Source organism: Pecten maximus, chromosome 10, assembly GCF_902652985.1.
Source record: "Pecten maximus chromosome 10, xPecMax1.1, whole genome shotgun sequence".
In the NCBI taxonomy this organism is placed as follows: Eukaryota; Metazoa; Mollusca; class Bivalvia; order Pectinida; family Pectinidae; genus Pecten; species Pecten maximus.
In genome coordinates this window covers 12,561,010-12,587,770 of record NC_047024.1, presented here as the reverse complement: position 1 = coordinate 12,587,770, position 26,761 = coordinate 12,561,010, and the positions used below count along the sequence as shown (strand labels likewise).

The window sequence follows — 26,761 nt, the reverse complement described above, 5'->3', positions numbered from 1 at the left end:
GTATCCCGACAAAGCATAAAGCTCTACGTAAAGAACTTTGTGCATCAAACAAACAATTAGCAGACAACTTTCAAGGCCTCAGATGGCTTGCTGACCAGGTTTTTGAGAACAATAGACGTAAAACATTTATTTCGCAAAAACTACCCCGAGATAATGCCATTCACCTAACTGCTTTTTATACACCTGAAAGAAATTTACTTTTACAGTAATCATATTGGGTTTACTACTACAGTAATCATATTGGGTTTACTACTACAGTAATCGTATTGGGTTTACAACAGTAATCATATTGGGTTTACTACTACAGTAATCATATTGGGTTTACTACTACAGTAATCGTATTGGGTTTACTACTACAGTAATCATATTGGGTTTATTATGATAATCATAATTGGGTTTACTACTACAGTAATCATATTGGGTTTACTACTACAGTAATCATGTTGGGTTTACTACGTATACTACAGTAATCGTATTGGGTTTACTACTACAGTAATCATATTGGGTTTACTACTACAGTAATCGTATTGGGTTTACTACTACAGTAATCATATTGGGTTTACTACTTCAGTAATTGTATTGGGTTTACTACTACAGTAATCATATTGGGTTTACTACTACAGTAATCATATTGGGTTTACTACAGTAATCATATTGGGTTTACTACTACAGTAATCGTATTGGGTTTACTACTACAGTAATCATATTGGGTTTACTACTTCAGTAATTGTATTGGGTTTACTACTACAGTAATCATATTGGGTTTACTACTACAGTAATCATATTGGGTTTACTACTACAGTAATCGTATTGGGTGTACTACTACAGTAATCATATTGGGTTTACTACTACAGTAATCGTATTGGGTTTACTACTACAGTAATCATATTGGGTTTACTACTACAGTAATGGTATTGGGTTTACTACTACAGTAATCGTATTGGGTTTACTACAGTAATCATATTGGGTTTACTACTACAGTAATTGTATTGGGTTTACTACTACAGTAATCGTATCGGGTTTACTACTACAGTAATCATATCGGGTTTACTACTACAGTAATCGTATTGGGTTTACTATACAGTAATCATATTGGGTTTACTACTACAGTAATCGTATTGGGTTTACTACTACAGTAATCGTATCGGGTTTACTACTACAGTAATCGTATTGGGTTTACTACTACAGTAATCGTATTGGGTTTACTACTACAGTAATCATATTGGGTTTACTACTACAGTAATCGTATTGGGTTTACTACTACAGTAATCGTATTGGGTTTTACTATACAGTAATCATATTGGGTTTACTACTACAGTAATCGTATTGGGTTTACTACTACAGTAATCGTATTGGGTTTACTACTACAGTAATCGTATTGGGTTTTACTATACAGTAATCATATTGGGTTTACTACTACAGTAATGATATTGGGTTTACTACAGTAATCATATTGGGTTTACTACTACAGTAATCATATTGGGTTTACTACTACAGTAATCATATTGGGTTTACTACTACAGTAATCGTATTGGGTTTACTACTACAGTAATTATATTGGGTTTACTACTACAGTAATCATATTGGGTTTACTACTACAGTAATCATATTGGGTTTACTACTACAGTAATCGTATTGGGTTTACTACTACAGTAATCATATTGGGTTTACTACTACAGTAATCATATTGGGTTTACTACTACAGTAATCGTATTGGGTTTACTACTACAGTAATTGTATTGGGTTTACTACTACAGTAATCGTATTGGGTTTACTATTACAGTAATCATATTGGGTTTACTACTACAGTAATCGTATTGGGTTTACTACTACAGTAATCATATTGGGTTTACTACTACAGTAATCGTAATTGGGTTTACTACTACAGTAATCATATTGGGTTTACTATTACAGTAATCGTATTGAGTTTACTACTACAGTAATCATATTGGGTTTACTACTACAGTAATTGTATTGGGTTTACTACTACAGTAATCGTAATTGGGTTTACTACTACAGTAATCGTATTGGGTTTACTAATACAGTAATCATATTGGGTTTACTACAGTAATCATATTGGGTTTACTACTACAGTAATCGTATTGGGTTTACTACTACAGTAATCATATTCGGTTTACTACTACAGTAATCGTATTGGGTTTACTACTACAGTAATCATATTGGGTTTACTACTACAGTAATCGTATTGGGTTTACTACTACAGTAATCGTATTGGGTTTACTACTACAGTAATCATATTGGGTTTACTACTACAGTAATGATATTGGGTTTACTACTACAGTAATCATATTGGGTTTACTACTACAGTAATCATATTGGGTTTACTACTACAGTAATCATATTGGGTTTACTACTACAGTAATCGTATTGGGTTTACTATGGTAATCATATTGGGTTTACTACTACAGTAATCATATTGGGTTTACTACTACAGTAATCGTATTGGGTTTACTACTACAGTAATCATATTAGGTTTACTACTACAGTAATCGTATTGGGTTTACTATGGTAATCATATTGGGTTTACTACTACAGTAATCATATTGGGTTTACTACTACAGTAATCGTATTGGGTTTACTACTACAGTAATCGTATTGGGTTTACTACTACAGTAATCGTATCGGGTTTACTACTACAGTAATCGTATCGGGTTTACTACTACAGTAATCATATTGGGTTTACTACTACAGTAATCGTATTGGGTTTACTACAGTAATCATATTGGGTTTACTACTACAGTAATCGTATTGGGTTTACTAATACAGTAATTATATTGGGTTTACTACAGTAATCATATTGGGTTTACTACTACAGTAATCGTATTGGGTTTACTACTACAGTAATCATATTGGGTTTACTACTACAGTAATCGTATTGGGTTTACTACTACAGTAATGATATTGGGTTTACTACTACAGTAATCGTATTGGGTTTACTATGGTAATCATATTGGGTTTACTACTACAGTAATCATATTGGGTTTACTACTACAGTAATCGTATTGGGTTTACTACTACAGTAATCATATTGGGTTTACTACTACAGTAATCGTATTGGGTTTACAACAGTAATCATATTGGGTTTACTACTACAGTAATCATATTGGGTTTACTACTACAGTAATCGTATTGGGTTTACTATGGTAATCATATTGGGTTTACTACTACAGTAATCATATTGGGTTTACTACGGTAATCATATTGGGTTTACTACCACAGTAATCGTATTGGGTTTACTATGGTAATCATATTGGGTTTACTACTACAGTAATCGTATTGGGTTTACTACTACAGTAATCATATTGGGTTTACTACTACAGTAATCGTATTGGGTTTACAACAGTAATCATATTGGGTTTACTACTACAGTAATCATATTGGGTTTACAACAGTAATCGTATTGGGTTTACTACTACAGTAATCGTATTGGGTTTACTACTACAGTAATCGTATTGGGTTTACTACTACAGTAATCGTATCGGGTTTACTACTACAGTAATCATATTCGGTTTACTACTACAGTAATCGTATTGGGTTTACTACAACAGTAATCGTATTGATTTACTACTACAGTAATCATATTGGGTTTACTACTACAGTAATCATATTGGGTTTACTACAGTAATCATATTGGGTTTACTACTACAGTAATCGTATTGGGTTTACTACTACAGTAATCGTATTGGGTTTACTACTACAGTAATCATATTGGGTTTACTACTACAGTAATCATATTGGGTTTACAACAGTAATCATATTGGGTTTACTACTACAGTAATCATAATTGGGTTTACTACTACAGTAATTGTATTGATTTACTACTACAGTAATCATATTGGGTTTACTACTACAGTAATCATAATTGGGTTTACTACTACAGTAATTGTATTGATTTACTACTACAGTAATCATATTGGGTTTACTACTACAGTAATCGTATTGGGTTTACTACTACAGTAATCATATTGGGTTTACTACTACAGTAATCATATTGGGTTTACTACTACAGTAATCATATTGGGTTTACTACTACAGTAATCATATTGGGTTTACTACAGTAATCATATTGGGTTTACTACAGTAATCATATTGGGTTTACTACTACAGTAATTGTATTGATTTACTACTACAGTAATCGTATTGATTTACTACAACAGTAATTGTATTGATTTACTACTACAGTAATCGTATTGGGTTTACTACAGTAATCGTATCGGGTTTACTACTACAGTAATCGTATCGGGTTTACTACTACAGTAATCATATTGGGTTTACTACTACAGTAATCATATTGGGTTTACTACAGTAATCGTATCGGGTTTACTACTACAGTAATCGTATTGGGTTTACTACTACAGTAATCGTATTGGGTTTACTACTACAGTAATTGTATTGATTTACTACTACAGTAATCGTATTGGGTTTACTACCACAGTAATCGTATTGATTTACTACTACAGTAATCATATTGGGTTTACTACAGTAATCATATTGGGTTTACTACTACAGTAATCGTATTGGGTTTACTACTACAGTAATCGTATTGGGTTTACTACTACAGTAATCATATTGGGTTTACTACTACAGTAATCATATTGGGTTTACTACTACAGTAATCATATTGGGTTTACTACTACAGTAATCATATTGGGTTTACTACTACAGTAATCATATTGGGTTTACTACTACAGTAATCATATCGGGTTTACTACTACAGTAATCATATTGGGTTTACTACTACAGTAATCATATTGGGTTTACTACTACAGTAATCGTATTGGGTTTACTACTACAGTAATCATATTGGGTTTACTACTACAGTAATCATATTGGGTTTACTACTACAGTAATCATATTGGGTTTACTACTACAGTAATCATATTGGGTTTACTACTACAGTAATCATATTGGGTTTACTACTACAGTAATCATATTGGGTTTACTACTACAGTAATCATATTGGGTTTACTACTACAGTAATCGTATTGGGTTTACTACTACAGTAATCATATTGGGTTTACTACTACAGTAATCGTATTGGGTTTACTACTACAGTAATCATAATTGGGTTTACTACTACAGTAATTGTATTGATTTACTACTACAGTAATCATATTGGGTTTACTACTACAGTAATCATATTGGGTTTACTACTACAGTAATTGTATTGATTTACTACTACAGTAATCATATTGGGTTTACTACTACAGTAATCATATTGATTTACTACTACAGTAATCATATTGGGTTTACTACTACAGTAATCATATTGGGTTTACTACTACAGTAATCATATTGGGTTTACTACTACAGTAATTGTATTGATTTACTACTACAGTAATCATATTGGGTTTACTACTACAGTAATCATATTGATTTACTACTACAGTAATCATATTGGGTTTACTACTACAGTAATCATATTGGGTTTACTACTACAGTAATCGTATTGGGTTTACTACTACAGTAATCATAATTGGGTTTACTACTACAGTAATTGTATTGGGTTTACAACTACAGTAATCGTATTGATTTACTACTACAGTAATCATATTGGGTTTACTACTACAGTAATCATATTGGGTTTACTACTACAGTAATCGTATTGGGTTTACTACTACAGTAATCATAATTGGGTTTACTACTACAGTAATTGTATTGGGTTTACTACTACAGTAATCGTATTGGGTTTACTACTACAGTAATCATATTCGGTTTACTACTACAGTAATCGTATTGGGTTTACTACTACAGTAATCATATTGGGTTTACTACTACAGTAATCGTATTGGGTTTACTACTACAGTAATCGTATTGGGTTTATTACAGTAATCGTATTGGGTTTACTACTACAGTAATCATAATTGGGTTTACTACTACAGTAATCGTATTGGGTTTACTATGGTAATCATATTGGGTTTACTACTACAGTAATCGTATTGGGTTTACTACAGTAATCATATTGGGTTTACTACTACAGTAATCGTATTGGGTTTACTACTACAGTAATCGTATTGGGTTTACTACTACAGTAATCGTATTGGGTTTACTACTACAGTAATCATATTGGGTTTACTACTACAGTAATCATATTGGGTTTACTACTACAGTAATCAGTATTGGGTTTACTACTACAGTAATCGTATTGGGTTTACTACTACAGTAATCATATTGGGTTTACTACTACAGTAATCGTATTGGGTTTACTACTACAGTAATCATATTGGGTTTACTACTACAGTAATCATATTGGGTTTACTACTACAGTAATCATATTGGGTTTACTACTACAGTAATCGTATTGGGTTTACTACTACAGTAATCGTATTGGGTTTACTACTACAGTAATCGTATTGGGTTTACTACTACAGTAATCATATTGGGTTTACTACTACAGTAATCATATTGGGTTTACTACTACAGTAATCGTATTGGGTTTACTACTACAGTAATCGTATTGGGTTTACTACTACAGTAATCGTATTGGGTTTACTACTACAGTAATCGTATTGGGTTTACTACTACAGTAATCATATTGGGTTTACTACTACAGTAATCATATTGGGTTTACTACTACAGTAATCATATTGGGTTTACTACTACAGTAATCATATTGGGTTTACTACACCAGTAATCATATTGGGTTTACTACTACAGTAATCGTATTGGGTTTACTACTACAGTAATCTTATTGGGTTTACTACTACAGTAATCGTATTGGGTTTACTACTACAGTAATCGTATTGGGTTTACTACTACAGTAATCATATTGAGTTTACTACTACAGTAATCGTATTGGGTTTACTACGGTAATCGTTTGGGTAATCGCGGTTGCCGAGTGGTTAAGGTATCCTGACACTTTAACACTAGCCCTCCACCACTGGGTTGCGAGTTCGAAACCTACGTGGGGCAGTTGCAAGGTACTGACCGTAGGCCAGTGGTTTTTCTCCGGGTACTCCGGCTTTCCTCCACCTCCAAAACCTGGCACGTCCTTAAATGACCCTGGCTGTTAATAGGACGTTAAACAAAAACAAACAAACCAAATCGTTTGGGTTTACTACTACAGTAATCATATTGGGTTTACTACTACAGTAATCATATCGGGTTTACTACTACAGTAATCATATCAGGTTTACTACTACAGTAATCGTATTGGGTTTACTATGGTAATCGTATTGGGTTTACTACTACAGTAATCGTATTGGGTTTACTACTACGGTAATCGTATTGGGTTTACTACTACAGTAATCGTATTGGGTTTACTACTACAGTAATCATATTGGGTTTACTACTACAGTAATCGTATTGGGTTTACTACTACAGTAATCGTATTGGGTTTACTACTACAGTAATCGTATTGGTTTACTACTACAGTAATCATATTGGGTTTACTACTACAGTAATCATATTGGGTTTACTACTACAGTAATCATATTGGGTTTACTACTACAGTAATCGTATTGGGTTTACTACTACAGTAATCATATTGGGATTACTCTTTATTGGAATGTACAGATATTATATCACACATTTTACACTGAAGTTCTTCTGATACATTCATTTATTTAATAATTTTTCATTTGAAACATATGGTATGTTACATGACAGCTGCATCATAGATCTCAGGTTTAATTACACCACGATGAATTTCCACTACACCAAAAATGCTCTCTCTTGCAATACCTTAATGACAATTTGATGTTCTGTTTTAATTTCATCCAAAATATTTGATGGTATATTAAATCATTTTGAAGTTTAGATATCAATCAGTTATTTTTTAAATTGTAGATGACAACATGAGATGTAGGGATTATTTCCACATGGATAACTTTTTAGAATATAGTTGTATAGAAAGCAACACTCATCAATAATGTTTAGCCTATAAGTAACCCATATCAATCTCAAGGCATTCCATTGACTGAACACTTGAATCTTCACAGAGTTTCACTTGCTGGTGGTATTCTGCTAGTGAGAGTGTATTATATATCTCATATGAAAAAAAAATTCTTTGAATCTGCATTTCTATTATTCAATCAAAAAAGTTACTTTGCAGAGAATTCATATCATCACAAAAGTGTATGTGTATATCAACCATATTTAGTAGTGTTATATTACATGTATCAAACATTATCAATAAACGATAGAAATATTTTTTTTGTGATTGCAAATAATTTTACAAATAATATCAATATTCAAAGGTGGCTTCATCATCAAACAAAGAATAATTATGACTGATTGTTAACAAGAATAGACTGTTGTACATTTTGATACAATACTGAAAGCTTCATACTTTAATCTATTACCACTATACAAAAATTTGAGCTTGTTTATTTTTGTTAATTAATTGATATTGAAAAAATTCCATTGTGGTAGCACACTACAGTAGGACAGTCTGGCCATGGGCAAATTTTTTGTTAAGCAAATAACTCTGTATTATAACTGTATTATGATATGCATAAAATATGAAAAAATAAATGTACACTATAATTGGTATATTCAGTATGAAGAAGTACATAGAGGCTTCACATTTGTTAAAACAAAAATTAATTAATTGGTTCCGGATTTTAAATTTCCAGATTTTCCGAAAGTGTGTTTACACAGGAAATTTAGTTTTGCCTACAGCGAAAAATGGAAGCCCACAGAAGAGGTAAGATAGTGGAAAAACTTAATTTACAACATATGTCAAAACAAGATTAATTCTGTCTTTGGCATAGAGATATTTAATTTTAAATAGGTTTCAGAAACAAAATTGTGATGAGAATTGTGTCATTTTGGGTCAAATATCATAATATTTTGCAATTTTTGAGCATTTTTTAAGCTGTTACCATGGTATTCACAGCTCTAACAAGGGCCCGCCGCAATATTTGATACTTGGAAGGGGGTAGTTTCACAGGTTGTAATGCTTTAAAATGAAGTATCATTGTTGGAAAGTTCTAAGGAGATATTGATACACATAATGGTGTGTAGTCGAAACCAAAGGGCAACTTTAAATGATGAGATGTATATATGTTGCAAATATGGGAACCTTGGTTTAGACACAACAACACAAAAATTAGTTCACATGTTTATATACAGAATATACAGAGCCTGGGTCGGGTAGTATTGAAGTTATGGTCCGGATAAGTAAAATCATCAAAGGGCAATAACTCCGCTAATAACGGGGTAAGGGGCATAATTTTGGTATGTGACACTCCGGCTCATCTAGATGTATATTTGTGTTAAGTATGGAGAGCTCAACACCATATGTGCCCGAAGTAAAATCATCAAAGGGGAATAACTCCACAAATAAGGCGGTAAGGGGCATGATTTTGGTATGCGACACTCCGGCTCATCAAGATGTATATTTGTGTCAAGTATGGAGAGCCTGGTTCGAGTAGTATTGGAGTTATGGTCCGGACAAGTAAAATCATCAAAGGGGAATAACTCCGCAAATACGGGGGTAAGGGGCATGATTTTGGTATGCGACTATCCGGCTCATCAAGATGTTTATTTGTGTCAAGTATGGAGAGCCTGGTTCGAGTAGTATTGGAGTTATGGTCCGGACAAGTAAAATCATCAAAGGGGAATAACTCCGCAAATACGGGGGTAAGGGGCATGATTTTGGTATGCGACTATCCGGCTCATCAAGATGTTTATTTGTGTCAAGTATGGAGAGCCTGGGTTGAGTAGTATTGGAGTTATGGTCCGGACAAGAAAAATCATCAAAGGGGAATAACTCCACAAATAAGGGGGTAAGGAGCATGATTTTGGTATGGGACACTCCTGCTCATCAATATGTATATTTGTGCCAAGTATGGAGAGCCTGGGTCGAGTAGTACTGGAGTTATGGTCCGGACAAGTAAAATCATCAAAGGGGAATAACTCCGCAAATACGGGGGTAAAGGGCATGATTTTGGTATGCGACACTCCGGCTCATCAAGATGTATATTTGTGTCAAGTATGGAGAGCCTGGGTCGAGTAGTATTGGAGTTATGGTCCGCACACCATATGTGCCCGCCCGCCCGTCTTTCGTCGGGCGTATAAAAATCACAGAAAATTTCAGTTTACTTATCCTTCAGAGCTGTATTAAAATTGCAAATGTTGTACAGATCACAAATATATATACTTTATTAGAGGTTATATGTAGGGTTAACTGGCAATGTTTACATATCTACAAACATGTGCCATATTTTTCAGAATTGGGCATTTTTACTGTACACTGCTACCTGTGCTCTGCCTGTTTGTTCGAGTCATTTAAAGCCATGTTGATATTTGGTACATAAACTTTAATTAAAGGTGCCATTTTTAGAGGCTGTTATTTATTTGTGTTGATTAAATTCTTATTGTTTTATGTTGTGAGTAATATATGTAAGGCTTCCTCCTGCATTGCAGAATCTTCAAATGAACTTAATAACTAGACGATCATCTGACTACAAGACTTATAGCAGGGAGAATGGTAATGTTCATACTCAAACCACTAGAAATCTGTAATTCATGGAAGCTTTGTCAGCAATTGGTAAGTATGTATATATACTCGTCAGTGTAGTCATCGAAAACCATTTAAAGCCAAATTTGAGCTAATTTCCCTTTGACACTAAGAGTCAAACAAATAATACTTATTTGAGAAATGATTGCCTCTCCAAATGATGTTCCTACCAAATTTAGTTGAAATCTTCTTAGGCATAAAGGAAAAGATTTTTAAACAAATTTTTTTTTAGCCAAGTTCCCCTTTTGGGCCATTCCTCTGTTGCCAGGGGACCGTCAAGCAAAGCTTATTCATTTACAAAATGATTTCCCTCCCCCTAGGATTGATGTTTCAGACTAAGTTTGGTTTTAATTAAGGATGAATAGTGTTTTAAAGTGAAATATTTACTTCCATGAGGGTCGAGCTTGAGCCTCCTTCATTTAAGTAATGATAACTTTTCACAAATGATGTTACATATTTTCTGAAAAGAAGAATTTACTACAGTGCATGCCACAAGTTGACCAATGAACGTGATGGCAATAGGTCATCTTGACCCTATTGGCGATATGACCTAAATATTTTTTAATCTACTGATTCTCTAATATTAATTCTCGATAGCAAATCACCCTATTTGGTTTTGATGATGCAGTGAAGCATTAATAACAGGGAAATGATGATTGTGCCTCCACTGGGGATTGAACCTTTGGCTTGCCAGTCTGACACTGTACACAATTTTTCAAATAAAACAGGCTACACTACTTGCCTCCCCCTCATCCCCACCAATGAAAAATTGTCAATATTCAAAATCATGAAAAATGTTGCCTTCATATTTCTTTGGACTGACAGACTATGTATTGTACAAATTTCCATCTTGCAGTGTTATTTTACATGAATTTGGAATTTAGATATAAATCACATTTCTTCAGAAGTACATTTCTGTATGTACATGCAAAAAATAGCACTATCGCTGGCACACAATGTTTACCAACCTTCAGTGACAGTTTCAGGCTTGTCAGAGCTGCGTTGGGAAATAATTTTCTCCACCAGCTGATTATAACTACAGGTACCAATGGCCGTAATGAGCTCTTTGTCCTGGGGATCAACCAGCCAGCCATGATATAGTGGGATGCTGAGTAGATCGAAGATGATGCACTCTGGTGTGTATTCAAAATCACTCACCCTACAAAAAAAACAGTTTACTACAAGTTACTCACTCTAAAGAGAAAATTATGAATATTCAATAGTAAAATACAAGGAAGGTGAAAGTGGGCCTCAAATACATATAACATCTCCCACCCATCCCCTAAAATAAAACAAATCTATCCAGGGATTCATGAGATATCTTGTAAGATTTTTATTTTTGAAGTGGGCAAATATGACCTTTGATCTTTAATCTTGACCAATCACTGAAATCTAATATAACGAGGTCTAGAACATGATAATGTGATGTTATTGGCCCCGGGGTGAAAATGAAACAAGATTACTGACATGTCAGAGAGAGCTCTGTAATGTGTGTCTTGACTTTGACTTTTGCATATCCTCACATCACCACAGTATAAATAAAAGCAAGTGAAGTTTTAGAAAGTTTGGCCTTCTGAATTATGAGATAATTTTCGGAAACGAAAATGTTGTTAGTGATCTTGACCTTGACATTAGGAACTTTTTAAACCCCTTTGGCACACCACATCACAGTACAACAGCATGAGGTTTAGAAAGTTTGGCTTTCTAGATTCTAAGATAATTTCAGGAAATGAAAGTGTTGATCACAGTCAGATGGAAGGAGGGACAGACACCATGTTTACTATATATATATGGCCCTAATAAATCTCTCCAGGGTTTCATCAGATAGGTTGTGCATTAGCTTTATATTTTGAAAGAGGTCAAGTGCAAACTTTTATTTAAACTTGACAGATATTCCCCATTAGAACTTGATGGTGTGGTGTTATGGTGTGAATATGAACTAAATCTATCGAGGGGTTCATTTCATTTCAACAAATTTTATTGTTTTAAAAAAAAACAATTGGATTGAACATCAGGCTTAAGCCTATTTTAAGTTCTCTCCGTATTATAATAATATTAACAAAATAAAAACATCCGGTATTAATAGCATACAATGTAGAGTAATATATAGTATTACACACACACACACACTCGCACATGTTATACATGTATATGTACAAGGGAAAGAAATTCAAATACTCTATGTATATAAACAGTGGGTTTTCCATTACTATTAGAATTTATAGATTTGTTTGATATTGCAATGTTATCTGCCTGGATGGGAGGCAGGTGCCTAGACAAACCAAGAGTTTCCGACAAAAATGTCCATGAGGTGCTTACACCCAGTAGTCATCCACTCATGGCTGAATACACACCTGCCCCCCAACCCAGGCAGACACTATGCACATATATGTGTTTTTAACTTTTTCTTTCCAGCTTAGAATAATTACGGTAATTATAAACTCAGAGTATTAAATGGTTTAGTATTACTCATCCAAAACAGGGTCACCTACACAGATTCTTGCGCAAAACTGCACAGACATGAACAAAATTTTTTAAGATGTTCATAATATCTCATCAACTATACAAGGATAAATGACAAATAAATTTTTACTAAGATCTTAATTTGATAAAAAATATACATGTACTAATGAACCACTAATTCCTAAGTTACACTGGTTTAGGCTGACCTTTACCCTTAGGACCAACTAATAGACATATAATAGACTTGATAATGAAACATGGAGGAAAATATACAAATTGCCATTTTATATAACCAAAAATTCAAAACTACAGTGGCTACAATATAGAATTAATCAACACATCTTAACAACAAATTCATTTCTATTTAAGGCAGGAATAGCAGAAAATCCGTATTGCTACTGGTGCAAAACTGATATTGAAACAATAGAACATACACTTTGGGAATGTGATAAGGTGCAAGTTATGTTACAAAATTTTGAGTTTTTATTAGATTCTTTAATGATACCTTTCGCATATAATAAGGAAACTTTTATTTTTGGATTATATAATCAAGATGGAATAAGAACACCAATAGACAGTACAATCATTTTAATTATTAAACAGTATATTTATTCAACAAGGTGTCTACAAAATAATTTATCTTTGACTGGTCTCAAAAAAACTATTAAAGATCATTATGTTACACAAAAATATATTGCAATGGGTAAAGGGGACAAGTATAAGGAAAATTTTCAAAATGAATGGAAAAAGTGGCAAAAATTACTTAATATCTCTTAGAACTTCAAATTGCTGATTATTGTCCTTAGATTCTTATGTACTGCTATACTTTGTAATGTTATATTTAACCAAAGTTAATACATATTATTGTTTCTATAAGATTTCAAAATGAAATTTTATTGCTATAATCATATGTGATGACACTTGCTGACGACAATACATGTTTAAATCCTCTTGTCTTTCCCTTGCCAGTCTTCATTCATATACAGTAAAGCTGGTCTAATTATAAGTCAGACCTAAATTGTCTTACCAGCAATTCTGTCTGTCCTGGGTACATTTGGGTTAGACTACAGTCCATACTGTAAATATTTGATTTTCTGATACCTCTCTCTGTCTCTCTCTCCCTCTCTCTCTCTGTCTCTATGTCTGTCTTTGTTACTATATATATGTCTTTGTCCATGTTTCTTGTTTCGTTCCTATTGCGTTATTGTTATGATTTTTCTGTTTGCTCTACAACTTCTCTTCTGCTTTCTTCCTTTCTTTAAATACAGTGGGAAAGTAACATTAAGAAAGTTCATCAAAAGTGAATGATTTTATGAATCTGGATTAAGATGTGTGTATTTGTGTTGGATCATCTACAATTCTATGGTGCTGTAATAATGATTATTCTGAATACAATTGTATACTATGTACTTTACACTGTATGAAAATCTCTGAAAAAATAAAACAAATACAAAAAAAATATAATAGACTTCCAGTACTAAAGACTTGAATCAGACCCCGACTTTTGACTTAATGACTAATGTAATAGTCTATTTGTGTTTTTAATATATCTAATTACATTATCAAAGATATGAGTGTTTATATCATCACTGTAACTGTCAGAGCCATTTAGGAGTATATCAATATGAAAATATTCCTGCTTATGTAGAGAATTTATTAGAGTATCTCTATGCACAATATAGTTAGGGCATAAAAAGAAAAAATGATATGAAGTTTCAAGTCCAAATCCACAACTACAAACAGGCGATTCTATCAGGTGGTCTTTATAAAGATCATAATTTAATTGGCTTGCTACATTTCTCAATTGACACAAAAGTATGTTTTCATTTCTATTTCCTTTATATTTAAAGATTGAGGAAGTAGTATTTCTAATATCATTACCCGCCGATATCAAGTTTCGAAATTTTGTAATGGTTGGTGCATTTAATGTATCAAAATCAAGGTCATTAAACTCTCGTACCATGGAGGGAAAAAAACTATGAAAATAATTTTCAGAGTGACATAGTGGTGGGTTGAAAGCCCTGATGGTTCTTAAAGGGTAGTTCTGTTCATCAATATTATTTTTAAAAACGTTTACAATCTCAGTAAGATAGGAAGGTGTATCATTGTGTATTATTTTGTACATCAGCAGATATTTATGTTTCTTCCGTCTGGACTCCAATGTTTCCCATCCTAGCTCATTATACAATTTTTCATGTGAGGTTCCCCTACGTAGGCCAGTTATAATACGAGCAGCTTCAATTTGAATCGATTCTAATAAATTTTTACATTGCTGAGAGCAATTATCCCAGATCACATCAGCATAATCAAGTATAGGCCTAATAAAAGCAGTAAAAATAGTAGTAAGTGAGCTTCTATCAATTTTATATTTAAGATATTTCAAAATATTAAGACGTTTACAGGCTTTTTGGTAGATATTGTGAATATGATTATTCCATGTACCATCAGCTGAAAATAAAACACCAAGGTGACTATGTGAGTCATTATTTTCTATTGCTATGTCAGCAAAAAATAGTGGTAAGTGTACAGTATTTCTTTTTCTGGTAAATAAAACTGATTTAGTTTTTGAGGGGTTAAATATAACATCCCATTGTTTTGCCCAAATATTGATAGTTTGTAGATCTTCATTTAGCAAGTCAGTAGCAATAATTTTATTATGATTATCAATAATGGCAAATAATGATGTATCATCTGCAAACAGTTTTATAGAATTATTAACATCATTAGTTATGTCATTTATATAAATAAGAAATAACAGAGGACCCAGTACTGAACCCTGAGGAACCCCTGCATTGACAGTACGGAAAGAAGAGTAATGTCCTTCAGTAATGACTCTTTGTTTTCTATCCTTTAAATAATTCCGAAACCATTCCAATAATTTCCCTGTAATTCCACATTTTTTTAGTTTATACAATAGCCCCTCATGCCAAACTCTATCAAATGCTTTGCTTATATCACAAAATATAAATTGTAACTCATTTCCTATATCTAAATTACTAGTGATAGTATGATAAATAGACAACAGTTGATTTACAGTAGAATCTTTTGGTGTAAAGCCAGATTGACGATTTGAAATGATATTATGTTGTTTGACAAAATTGTACAAATATTTAAATATTATCTTTTCACATAGTTTACTAAAGCAATTGGTAATTGATATTGGTCTATAATTAGTTGGTTCATTTCGGGTGCCATTACCCTTATAAATTGCATTAACATTTGCCATTTTCCAGTTATCTGGTATTTCCCCAGTCTGTAAGGTTTTATTAATAAGTAATTGTAAAGGTAGGATAATACTTGACTTGAGATTTTTCACAACCTTTGGTATAATTCCATCTGGACCAGATGGTTTATTTACATTTAACAAAGTTACTTGATCTTCCACATCCTGTTCAGATACATATATATTATCAAGTATAAAAGGTGTGTGATTTTCATCATTACTGGAAGTATCAAGATTTTGCAGATTAGCATTAGCTTTATATTTTGAAAGAGGTCAAGTGCAAACTTTTATTTAAACTTGACAGATATTCCCCATTAGAACTTGATGGTGTGGTGTTATGGTGTGAATATGAACTAAATCTATCGAGGGGTTCATGAGATACATTTTATATTAATATCCCTCGCTTTCCCGATATATTGTAGGTAAGGAGTTAGGAGTAAACATGTCATTATAGCTAAAAAGAATGAAAAATTCTGTTAAGCCATCATGTATTGCTTGAAACTCAAAGAAAAAGGTAAAGCATTATACAGAAGTTAAATTTTTGTGGAACATGTATTACGGGATAAAGTAAACTGATTTTACAAAACTTCTCTTCTCATCTGCCATTACAAAAACTTCTCACAAAGGCTGAGCACTTAATACATTGAATCCTGTTCCAGAGTTTGAAGAGTTTTGGAAAATATTTGAGTAATTTCACAGAAATGGCAGAAAATAATGTATTAAGTTAATCAAGGGCCATAACTCCATCAAATGAAGACTGGCAAAAGTGCCAATCAACCTGGCCGAGTCCTTAAGGCATTTATTCTTGTTATCAAATTTGATGAAAATCTGTTGACAGCTGTTCCACAAATGTTTTAAGTTAATCAAGGGGCCATAACTTCATCAAATAAAGTCTAGCAAAAGTGGCAATCAAACCTGGCTGAGCCCTAAAGGCATTTAATCTTGTTACCAAATTTGATGAAAATATGTTAACATTTGTTGCAGTAATTGCAAGGAAACGGTAGACAAGAATTCCACGGAAGTGGAGGTGTCGCCTGTGTATGCGAATAATTAAAGGGTCATAACTCTTTAAAATTAGGACTTGAAAAAATAAATGTCTATAACTCTTTTAAAAACTTGCGAAAGACTTCCCATGAAATTTTGAATTAATTCCAGTAATTAAAGGGCCATAACTCTTTAAAACTAGGACTTGAATAAAAAAACCAATAACAAACTTGTCCACAGTATTATGGTAACGAACATTCTATTTTCGCAAAAAAAATTAAAGGGCTATAACTCTTTTAAAAAGGTCCGAATAAATTTGGTTAACGAACTTGTCCACAGTATTATGGTAACGAACCTTCCCATGCAGTTTCAAATTAATCCAGTAATAATTATTCAAGCTATTGAGTGGAAACCATTTTCGCAAAAAATTAAAGGGCCATAACTCTTTTAAAATGGTGCGAATAAATTTGGTTAACGAACTTGTCCGAGCTATCATGGTAATGAACCTTCCCATGAAGTTTCGAATTAATCAGTTCTAAACTACTAAAGTTATCGCACGAAAACCATTTTCCGGACGCCGCCGACGCCGCCGCCGAAAAGTAATACCTATATGTCTCCTTTTTCAAAGGCGACACAAAAACAACGGTTTTAGGTTATCAAGGGGCAATAACTCTGTCAAGTACAGACAAACGGCAAAAACCCAAATTAATATCCCTGTTTAGGTGAAAGTGGAGGATAAATATTACGTTGCAAACAAGCAATACACCACATGTCATGAATTAAAACAGTCTAACCTGTTATATACAGTGACAATTACAAAGCCCATGTCAATAATCTGTTATCTCTCTATGATAGCAATGTCTTTATAAACAGGCTATGATAGTCTGACACTATTAAGTACAGGCTACCTATATGTCTACCTAGTGTAGCAGTAATGTAATAGTACCAGTATATATTCCTCCAAGTCTCTCTGGAAGATCACCCTCATCTTACACACAAATTAATCCACTGCTGTGCACTGGCAAAATGGCAAACCCATTAATATCACAGGCTCCCGCATACATTTCTATGAACAGGTCAATATTTAACACTCCCTGTTCTAACCATACTATAACTGTGACATTACTGTTTTAACATCTACATTCCAGCTGAACCTGACAATGAAGTGCAACATATTGATATGGAAGGCCTATACTCACCCAGTAACCTGACATTGAAATCCTGTACTCATCCTGTAAACCTGACATTGAAATCCTGTACTCACCCTGTAAACCTGACATTGAAGTCCTGTACTCATCCTGTACACCTGACATTGATGTCCTGTACGTATACTCATCCTGTAAACCTGACATTGAAGTCCTGTACGTATACTCATCCTGTAAACCTGACATTGAAGTCCTGTACCCATCCTGTAAACCTGACATTGAAATCCTGTACTCATCCTGTAAACCTGACATTGAAATCCTGTACTCACCCTGTAAACCTGACATTGAAGTCCTGTAATTATCCTGTAAAGCTGACATTGAAGTCCTGTACGTATACTCATCCTGTAAAGCTGACATTGAAGTCCTGTACGTATACTCATCCTGTAAACCTGACATTGAAGTCCTGTACGTATACTCATCCTGTAAACCTGACATTGAAGTCCTGTACGTATACTCATCCTGTAAACCTGACATTGAAGTCCTGTACTCATCCTGTAAACCTGACATTGAAGTCCTGTACTCATCCTGTAAACCTGACACTGAAGTCCTATACAAATCCTGTAAAGCTGACATTGAAGTCCTGTACGTATACTCATCCTGTAAACCTGACATTGAAGTCCTGTACTCATCCTGTAAACCTGACATTGAAGTCCTGTACTCATCCTGTAAACCTGACACTGAAGTCCTGTACTCATCCTGTAAAGCTGACATTGAAGTCCTGTACGTATACTCACCCAGTAAACCTGACACTGAAGTCCTGTACGTATACTCATCCTGTAAACCTGACATTGAAGTCCTGTACTCATCCTGTAAACCTGACATTGAAGTCCTGTACTCACCCTGTAAACCTGACATTGAATTCCTGTACTCATCCTGTAAACCTGACACTGAAGTCCTGTACGTATACTCACCCTGTAAACCTGACATTGAAGTCCTGTACTCACATGTACACCTGACAATAAAGTTCTGTACTCATGTGTACACCATGACATTACAGTCCTGTATTCATGTGTACACCATGACATTAAAGTCCTGTATTCATGTGTACACCATGACATTAATGTCCTGTATTCATGTGTACACCTGACATTAATGTCCTGTATTCATGTGTACACCTGACATTAATGTCCTGTATTCATGTGTACACCATGACATTACAGTCCTGTATTCATGTGTACACCTGACATTAATGTCCTGTATTCATGTGTACACCATGACATTAATGTCCTGTATTCATGTGTACACCATGACATTAATGTCCTGTATTCATGTGTACACCTGACATTAATGTCCTGTATTCATGTGTACACCATGACATTAAAGTCCTGTACTCATGTGTACACATGACATTACAGTCCTGTATTCATGTGTACACCATGACATTACAGTCCTGTATTCATGTGTACACCTGACATTAAAGTCCTGTATTCATGTGTACACCTGACATTAATGTCCTGTATTCATGTGTACACCATGACATTACAGTCCTGTACTCACATGTACACCATGACATTAAAATCCTGTATTCATGTGTACACCATGACATTAAAATCCTGTACTCATGTGTACACCATGACATTAATGTCCTGTATTCATGTGTACACCTGACATTAATGTCCTGTATTCATGTGTACACCTGACATTAATGTCCTGTATTCATGTGTACACCATGACATTAAAGTCCTGTACTCGTGTGTACACCATGACATTAAAGTCCTGTACTCATGTGTACACCATGACATTAAAGTCCTGTATTCATGTGTACACATGACATTAAAGTCCTGTACTCACCCTGTAAACCATGACATTAAAGTCCTGTATTCACCCTGTACACCATGACATTGAAGTCCTGTACTCACCAAGTATATACAGAGCAACCCGCTTATTTGCATAGCCCTTTTTCCATGACAAAATATGCAAATAACCGGAGTATTCGTATAGGCGGAGTTGGTTTTGGCCCCTCTTATACACATGTAGATAGTCAGGTAGGTACTCAAAATGGGCGCTATAGGATTGTTTACGTTATTTGCATTAAAAATATATTTAAAAAAAAAACATAATTTAAGATATAAGAGTAAATACGAAATACATGGGTTGTTATTCTTTGTAAATGTACAAATATTTGCATAAACTTCATCGTTTACTACTTGTCACTCTGGGTCCGATATCGGTCATACACGCTTAGGTTGGCACTACGATGTACAATGTCATCGTTTCAATTAACATTCATTATCGTCTCGAGATGCGTTGTGTTCCTGCTATGAGTATATTAGTTGTTTGATCATAGATGATGAACTGCTGAAGCAATAGACTGTCTTAAATGAATGTGACATGTGTATTGTTGTTTGGGTTTGTTTTGGAAAATGGCGCACACACACAAAGAGTTGTCGTTCATTACACATATGCCTGCATAATGCAACGCGCCTAGTAAACAATCATGGCGATCGCAACCTGCCTCAGCGAGTGTTCAAGTGCACAGAACACAGGTTTGGATCGATGCTATAATAAATAAACAAATCTCATCAAAAGATGAGGCATATAAATATTAGGGCTGTAACGATACTTTCCCTCACAATACGATACGCATCTCGATACAGGACCCACGATACGATATGTATCTCGATACATAAAATGATTTCACAAAATTACAAATCAATAAGATAATTTTTGCTTTCCAGAATTTAATGTTTAAATTTGTTTAGATCTTTAAACATGTTTGTTTACTGTTTCTTTCCCGTCAACTGTTGCTACTGATATGGTCTGGATAATAACTAAATGTCGATATCGATGCATCGAACGTAACCTGTAATGACGAAGTGTGAACCAATGATAAGATATAACGTTGTACATCGTGTCAAATCAATATGCAAGTTAAAACACATTTCATAAAACTTTTTTTATTACGGGAAAATCACAAAAATACCCTAAAATCAATTACAAATTTTCGATTTTCTAGAATTTTTATATGCATATAAGCGGGAGTCGGTGTTTAAGTCGATGCAAATACACTGGATTAAAATACAAAGATAAAGAAGAAAAAAATCGGGACCTGAGAATTTTATGCAAATAAGCGGGTTATTCAAATAACCAATATGCAAATAAGTGGGCTCCTCTGTATACCTTTCACTGAAGTCCTGTATTCATCCTGTAAACCTGACATTGAAGTCCTGTATTCATCCTGTAAACCTGACATTGAAGTCCTGTACCCATCCTGTAAACCTGACATTGAAGTCCTGTACTCACCCTGTACACCTGACATTGAGGTCCTGTACTCGCCCAGTAAACCTGACCTTAAAGTCCTGTACTCATCCTGTAAACCTGACATTGATGTCCTGTACTCATCCTGTAAACCTGACATTGATGTCCTGTACTCATCCTGTAAACCCGACACTGAAGGCCTATACTCATCCTGTAAACCCGACACTGAAGGCCTATACTCATCCTGTAAACCTGACATTGAAGTCCTGTACCCATCCTGTAAACCTGACATTGAAGTCCTGTACTCATCCTGTAAACCTGACATTGTAGTCCTGTACTCACCCTGTAAACCTGACATTAAAGTCCTATACTCATCCTGTAAACCTGACATTGAAGTCCTGTACCCATCCTGTAAACCTGACATTGAAGTCCTGTACCCATCCTGTAAACCTGACATTGATGTCCTGTACTCATCCTGTACACCTGACATTAAAGTCCTGTACCCATCCTGTACACCTGACATTGAAGTCCTGTACTCATCCTGTAAACCTGACACTGAAGTCCTGTACGTATATTCATCCTGTAAACCTGACACTGAAGTCCTGTACGTATATTCATCCTGTAAACCCGACACTGAAGGCCTATACTCATCCTGTAAACCTGACATTGAAGCCCTGTACTCATCCTGTAAACCTGACATTGAAGTCCTGTACCCATCCTGTAAACCTGACATTGAAGTCCTGTACCCATCCTGTAAACCTGACATTGATGTGCTGTACTCATCCTGTACACCTGACATTAAAGTCATGTACTCACATGTACACCTGACATTAAAGTCATGTACTCACATGTACACCTGACATTAAAGTCATGTACTCACATGTACACCTGACATTAAAGTCATGTACTCACATGTACACCTGACATTAAAGTCATGTACTCACATGTACACCTGACATTAAAGTCCTATACTCATCCTGTAAACCTGACATTGAAGTCCTGTACTCACGTGTACACCATGACATTAAAGTCCTATACTCATCCTGTAAACCTGACATTGATGTCCTGTACTCATCCTGTAAACCTGACATTGATGTCCTGTACTCATCCTGTAAACCTGACACTGAAGTCCTGTACTCACGTGTACACCATGACATTAAAGTCCTGTACTCACCCTGTAAACCTGACGTTGACATCCAGACCTGTCTGTAGTTTGTGTATGACTGCCATAGCATCATGCATGTTCTGTTGGTAATTTAACTGTACAGCTTCTGAAGTGTCCTATGAATTAAAAAAACAGAAATTTTAATTTATGAAATTTTACAATGTCTTACTATTATGTAGTTTTGAAATATTCACAAACAATTGTATACCATTGTGTTATACATTGCACAACTAAAGCCAAAAACCATTGTCTTATATATATAGGGCTGACTATTGGGGCAAAAGAGCCATTATGATAATATTGTGATAGTAAAATTACTTTTGCCATATATAGTCCAGACACTATTGCAATACTATATCATGATAGTTATTTTTCCCTTAAATTTAACACATCTGTTAATACTATCCATTCTTGTGTATTTATAAGTGATAAAACAGTTAAGTTGTGTTTTATTAAAATCCTAATTATCCTAATTATGTAGACATGTTCGTAAAATTGTCCTTATGAAATAGTCTTAAAAGATTGAAAGACCACTCAGCTAGGTTAGTTCTTTTCTTGCCTAAATAAATGACCCCATTCCAATGCATTTTAGCCTTATTTTCCCCAAAAACTTCTGAAATACACAAGAAAGTATAACAGCAAATATTACACAAAACATATAAGAAAAAAGGACATGTACAGTCAAGGGTTAAAATTGGTGTGAACAATCATTCAAAACTAGAATTTACACTATTATAAAATTGGTGGGCTGCATATATGACACAAGTGAAACGATTAGTAGCATGTCAGATAATTTACATGTAAAATTCTCCCAATTTGGTCAATTGGATTTCCCCAAAATACCCAGGTAAAACACTGTAGGTATTAAGTAATATATTTAATTTCTACTGATACAGTTTATCCTAGAAGAGAACAGATTTTTAAAGAAACTAAAACTGTATGTGTTACCTGTGTTTTGGGGGCATTTTCTAAAATGCAGTTGCCAATGTAAGTCATCAGCTGATCTGGTGTTATAACTTCTGTGTTTGGAGACAGATGAACTTGGCCCTTCAGTAATAACACATTCATCACTGCTATCAAGGGACAAGGCCCATTTTCGTTCTGTGTTATTGTAGGTATTTCTTTGTTTTTATATGCAATCCATTTTACATGGTAAACATTCCCATCTGTCGAGGTAGGCGAGGCACTGGCACCCTCCACTGCTCCAGCTAACTCCGAAGTCGCAGTTTCTGCTTTTAAACTTTCCTCCGCAGAAAGGGGAGGTAACTCTACTGTCAAGTTTTCATCTTTTATATCATTATCAATATACTGACTGTCATTGCTGTTATCTGTCAAAAGATCATCAATATTATCTATAGGTGTGTCTGAACCAGATGAAGATGTCTGTCCATCACTGTCTTCTTTTGACTTGGTATCTTCATCACAATCACATTTTATATCCGGTTTCTGCGTGGTGTCTATCTCACCATGTTTATTCTGTGTGGTGTCCATCTTACCATGTTTACTATCTGTTCCTGTTTTATCTGTAGCACCACTCGGACAGTCTGACTCCTCTTTCCTCTCTGATGTGTCTGTCTGTTCACCTTCATTTTCACCACAACCTCCTTGTAAGATTGATTCTGAAAACAAGAATAGCCTAACATTACAAATCTATAAACAATACCAGTATACAATGAATCCATGTAATGTATCTTAATCAAATCCCACTTACTATAAATATATATACAATTCATTTTGCTGGATACCAGCAGGGCTGAGCTATAAGTTTTATATATGTATGTACAACAGAAATATTATTGTGTGGGTTATATGAAAGAAGCAGGCTCAGGGTATATTTCAGAGTAAATCCATGTCATCCATATTAGATTCAGAAAACCAATGATAACATTTTTATTTTCAATTTTAATTTACATTTCATGATTAGAGAGTAAATAATTGCAAAGATACATAATGCTTTTAATTATTTAGCATTATTTTTTTTGTATCCAAGGTCAATCATTGTGCAGCTGTCGTAAACGTACATACATAAAATAGTGACATCGTTAATTGTGTATTATATTGTCATGTCAGCTATGGAGCAATGTTTTTGAATAAAGATGAAGAAAATGGAGAAGATGTTGATCATATTTCACTAGTTCTCCTGCACATATACCTGGTACACAGCTGTGTAATACAGTAGAATAAATGATATACTTTCTATCCAACATACACTTACACTGTAATATATATATATATATAATTGGAAGTACATGTACTACGTACCAGATTATAATTAAAATATGCATATTATGTAAATTTCAGTATAATAAGTAAACTTCCCTTTCAGAGGATATGGGGACAAAATATACATGAATATATGTATAAACAATATTTTATACAATTTCAAATAACATATTATCATACATTAATTCTTTTCAGAAAAATAAATTAGGAACCTGCAGGATTACAAAAATTTATCCAAAGGAAACATGCATCCCACTTGATTCAAATGAGATCAGAGCTGCACTAGTGCTTTCTGTTGGAATATTTATATGGAACATATTAGATGTATGACATTTTCCTTCCTGTATATTGTGTATTTAGAAATGTCAGTATATGATATTTGTGTACTGGTGTGTCAGTCTAATGAGAAGCTAAAAATCAATATAATGCTCATGTAGTAGACTTTTGCACTGGACCAATTTTGTGTCTCAATCTAAAAAGGTTACTACATTAATACATTAATTTAAATCAGGAGTATGACAGTGTGTATGTGCGGGTTGGGGGGGGGGGGGGGGGGGGGGGCAAAAGCATTTGGACATGAATATGTTAATCACCTGCCAATACCCATGAACTCTGAATTGATGTAGTTAAAGTTTCTAGATCTGCATTCTGATTCTATATTTCTCACTAAAACTAGAAGAATATTTATTGGCAATTTTTACATATTAATTATCATTATTTAAACGATGATATCTTGACAAGATCAATCAATTCAATACATATGTAGACTATATATATCAGCCATTTAATTAATTTTCAGTTATATATCTACATCTGGTTCTGGTGCATCCAGACTTCAAAATTCACCATAATCTTCAATAAAAAATAAATACACCATCGTGTAAAATGGCCATATTAATGATGACAAATTCAAATGGAATGTTGACAATGATGACTAAATATAAATAACACTAAACAGGCAAACAGTTATCATTAATTTTCAACAGATGCAAGTATCTATCATTGTGAAATTAGTATCGCTTCTTTTTGAACGATTTCATGTCTACACAGGCACGCATCGAAGATAACCAAGTCGTCAGTGACAGTATTAGTGAAGAAACCATATCTTCTTTTTTTTCTCCCTGTTTTTATGATGTGTGACACGTCCACTGAGGGCATGTATGGCTACAATATTGAACGATTAGGATAACGCTGCACAAAGAAAATACGTGTTATCGCCAAAATAAACGGATAAAACGTATTATGCGTTGTATGCATGGCTCAAATATATAAGCTACCTGGCTTCGGGGCGATTTGGTCACTAGATTTCCCCTCAGCCTCAGGTGCTTCCGAACCCTCAGACTTGTTTACATTTGACGGGATTTCCTCGATGTTAACACCAGTAGCAGTAATGCTTGTATCAACTGAATTTCCTGTTGTGTTCGATTGTTTGGCTTGCTCCTCTGCCATCTTCTTGGTGTTGCATTTACCGTTTACACAAAAACAAACGGTAGAAGTTTTTTCAATGTGGTCACTTCGTTTTCTTGTCCGCCATATTTATCGATTGTCAAATGACTCGCCCCTGCTACTACTGTATCATCAATATACTCGCGTCTAACATCGAGTTATTTCCCAGGGGTTCCCGACAGGGTAAGCGGGAAAATACGATAAAGAAAATATGAAAATAAAACTTGATTTCCCGATTTTATTCAGCTAAAACAAACAGTATTACTAATGAGTTTTCTTTTTTTCAAATACACAGTTCTCTTAAGTCTGTCTATTCTCATACACGACACTAAATAAACTTCAATGGGACTCCTGAAGGGCAAGAGGGA

The 26,761-nt window shown here is 34.2% G+C and overlaps 1 protein-coding gene across 2 annotated transcripts in view; it reads right to left on the bottom strand.

Moving 5' to 3' along the window:
- LOC117336062 (ubiquitin carboxyl-terminal hydrolase MINDY-2-like) overlaps nucleotides 1-26,761 on the bottom strand; it is a 49,605-nt gene that overhangs the window by 22,026 nt on the left and 818 nt on the right. Inside the window, exons 1-4 of one of the 2 annotated variants that reach the window (XM_033896415.1) lie at nucleotides 26,225-26,660; nucleotides 23,673-24,343; nucleotides 22,734-22,840; nucleotides 11,455-11,645 (exon numbers count right to left, since the gene is read on the bottom strand). In XM_033896415.1, coding sequence (XP_033752306.1) covers nucleotides 11,455-11,645; nucleotides 22,734-22,840; nucleotides 23,673-24,343; nucleotides 26,225-26,396 — 1,141 coding nt within the window. In that variant the 5' untranslated portion in view covers nucleotides 26,397-26,660. Of the gene's footprint in view, nucleotides 1-11,454; nucleotides 11,646-22,733; nucleotides 22,841-23,672; nucleotides 24,344-26,224; nucleotides 26,661-26,761 lie in introns of those variants that run through there. The other variant, XM_033896416.1, reaches the window with a different exon arrangement.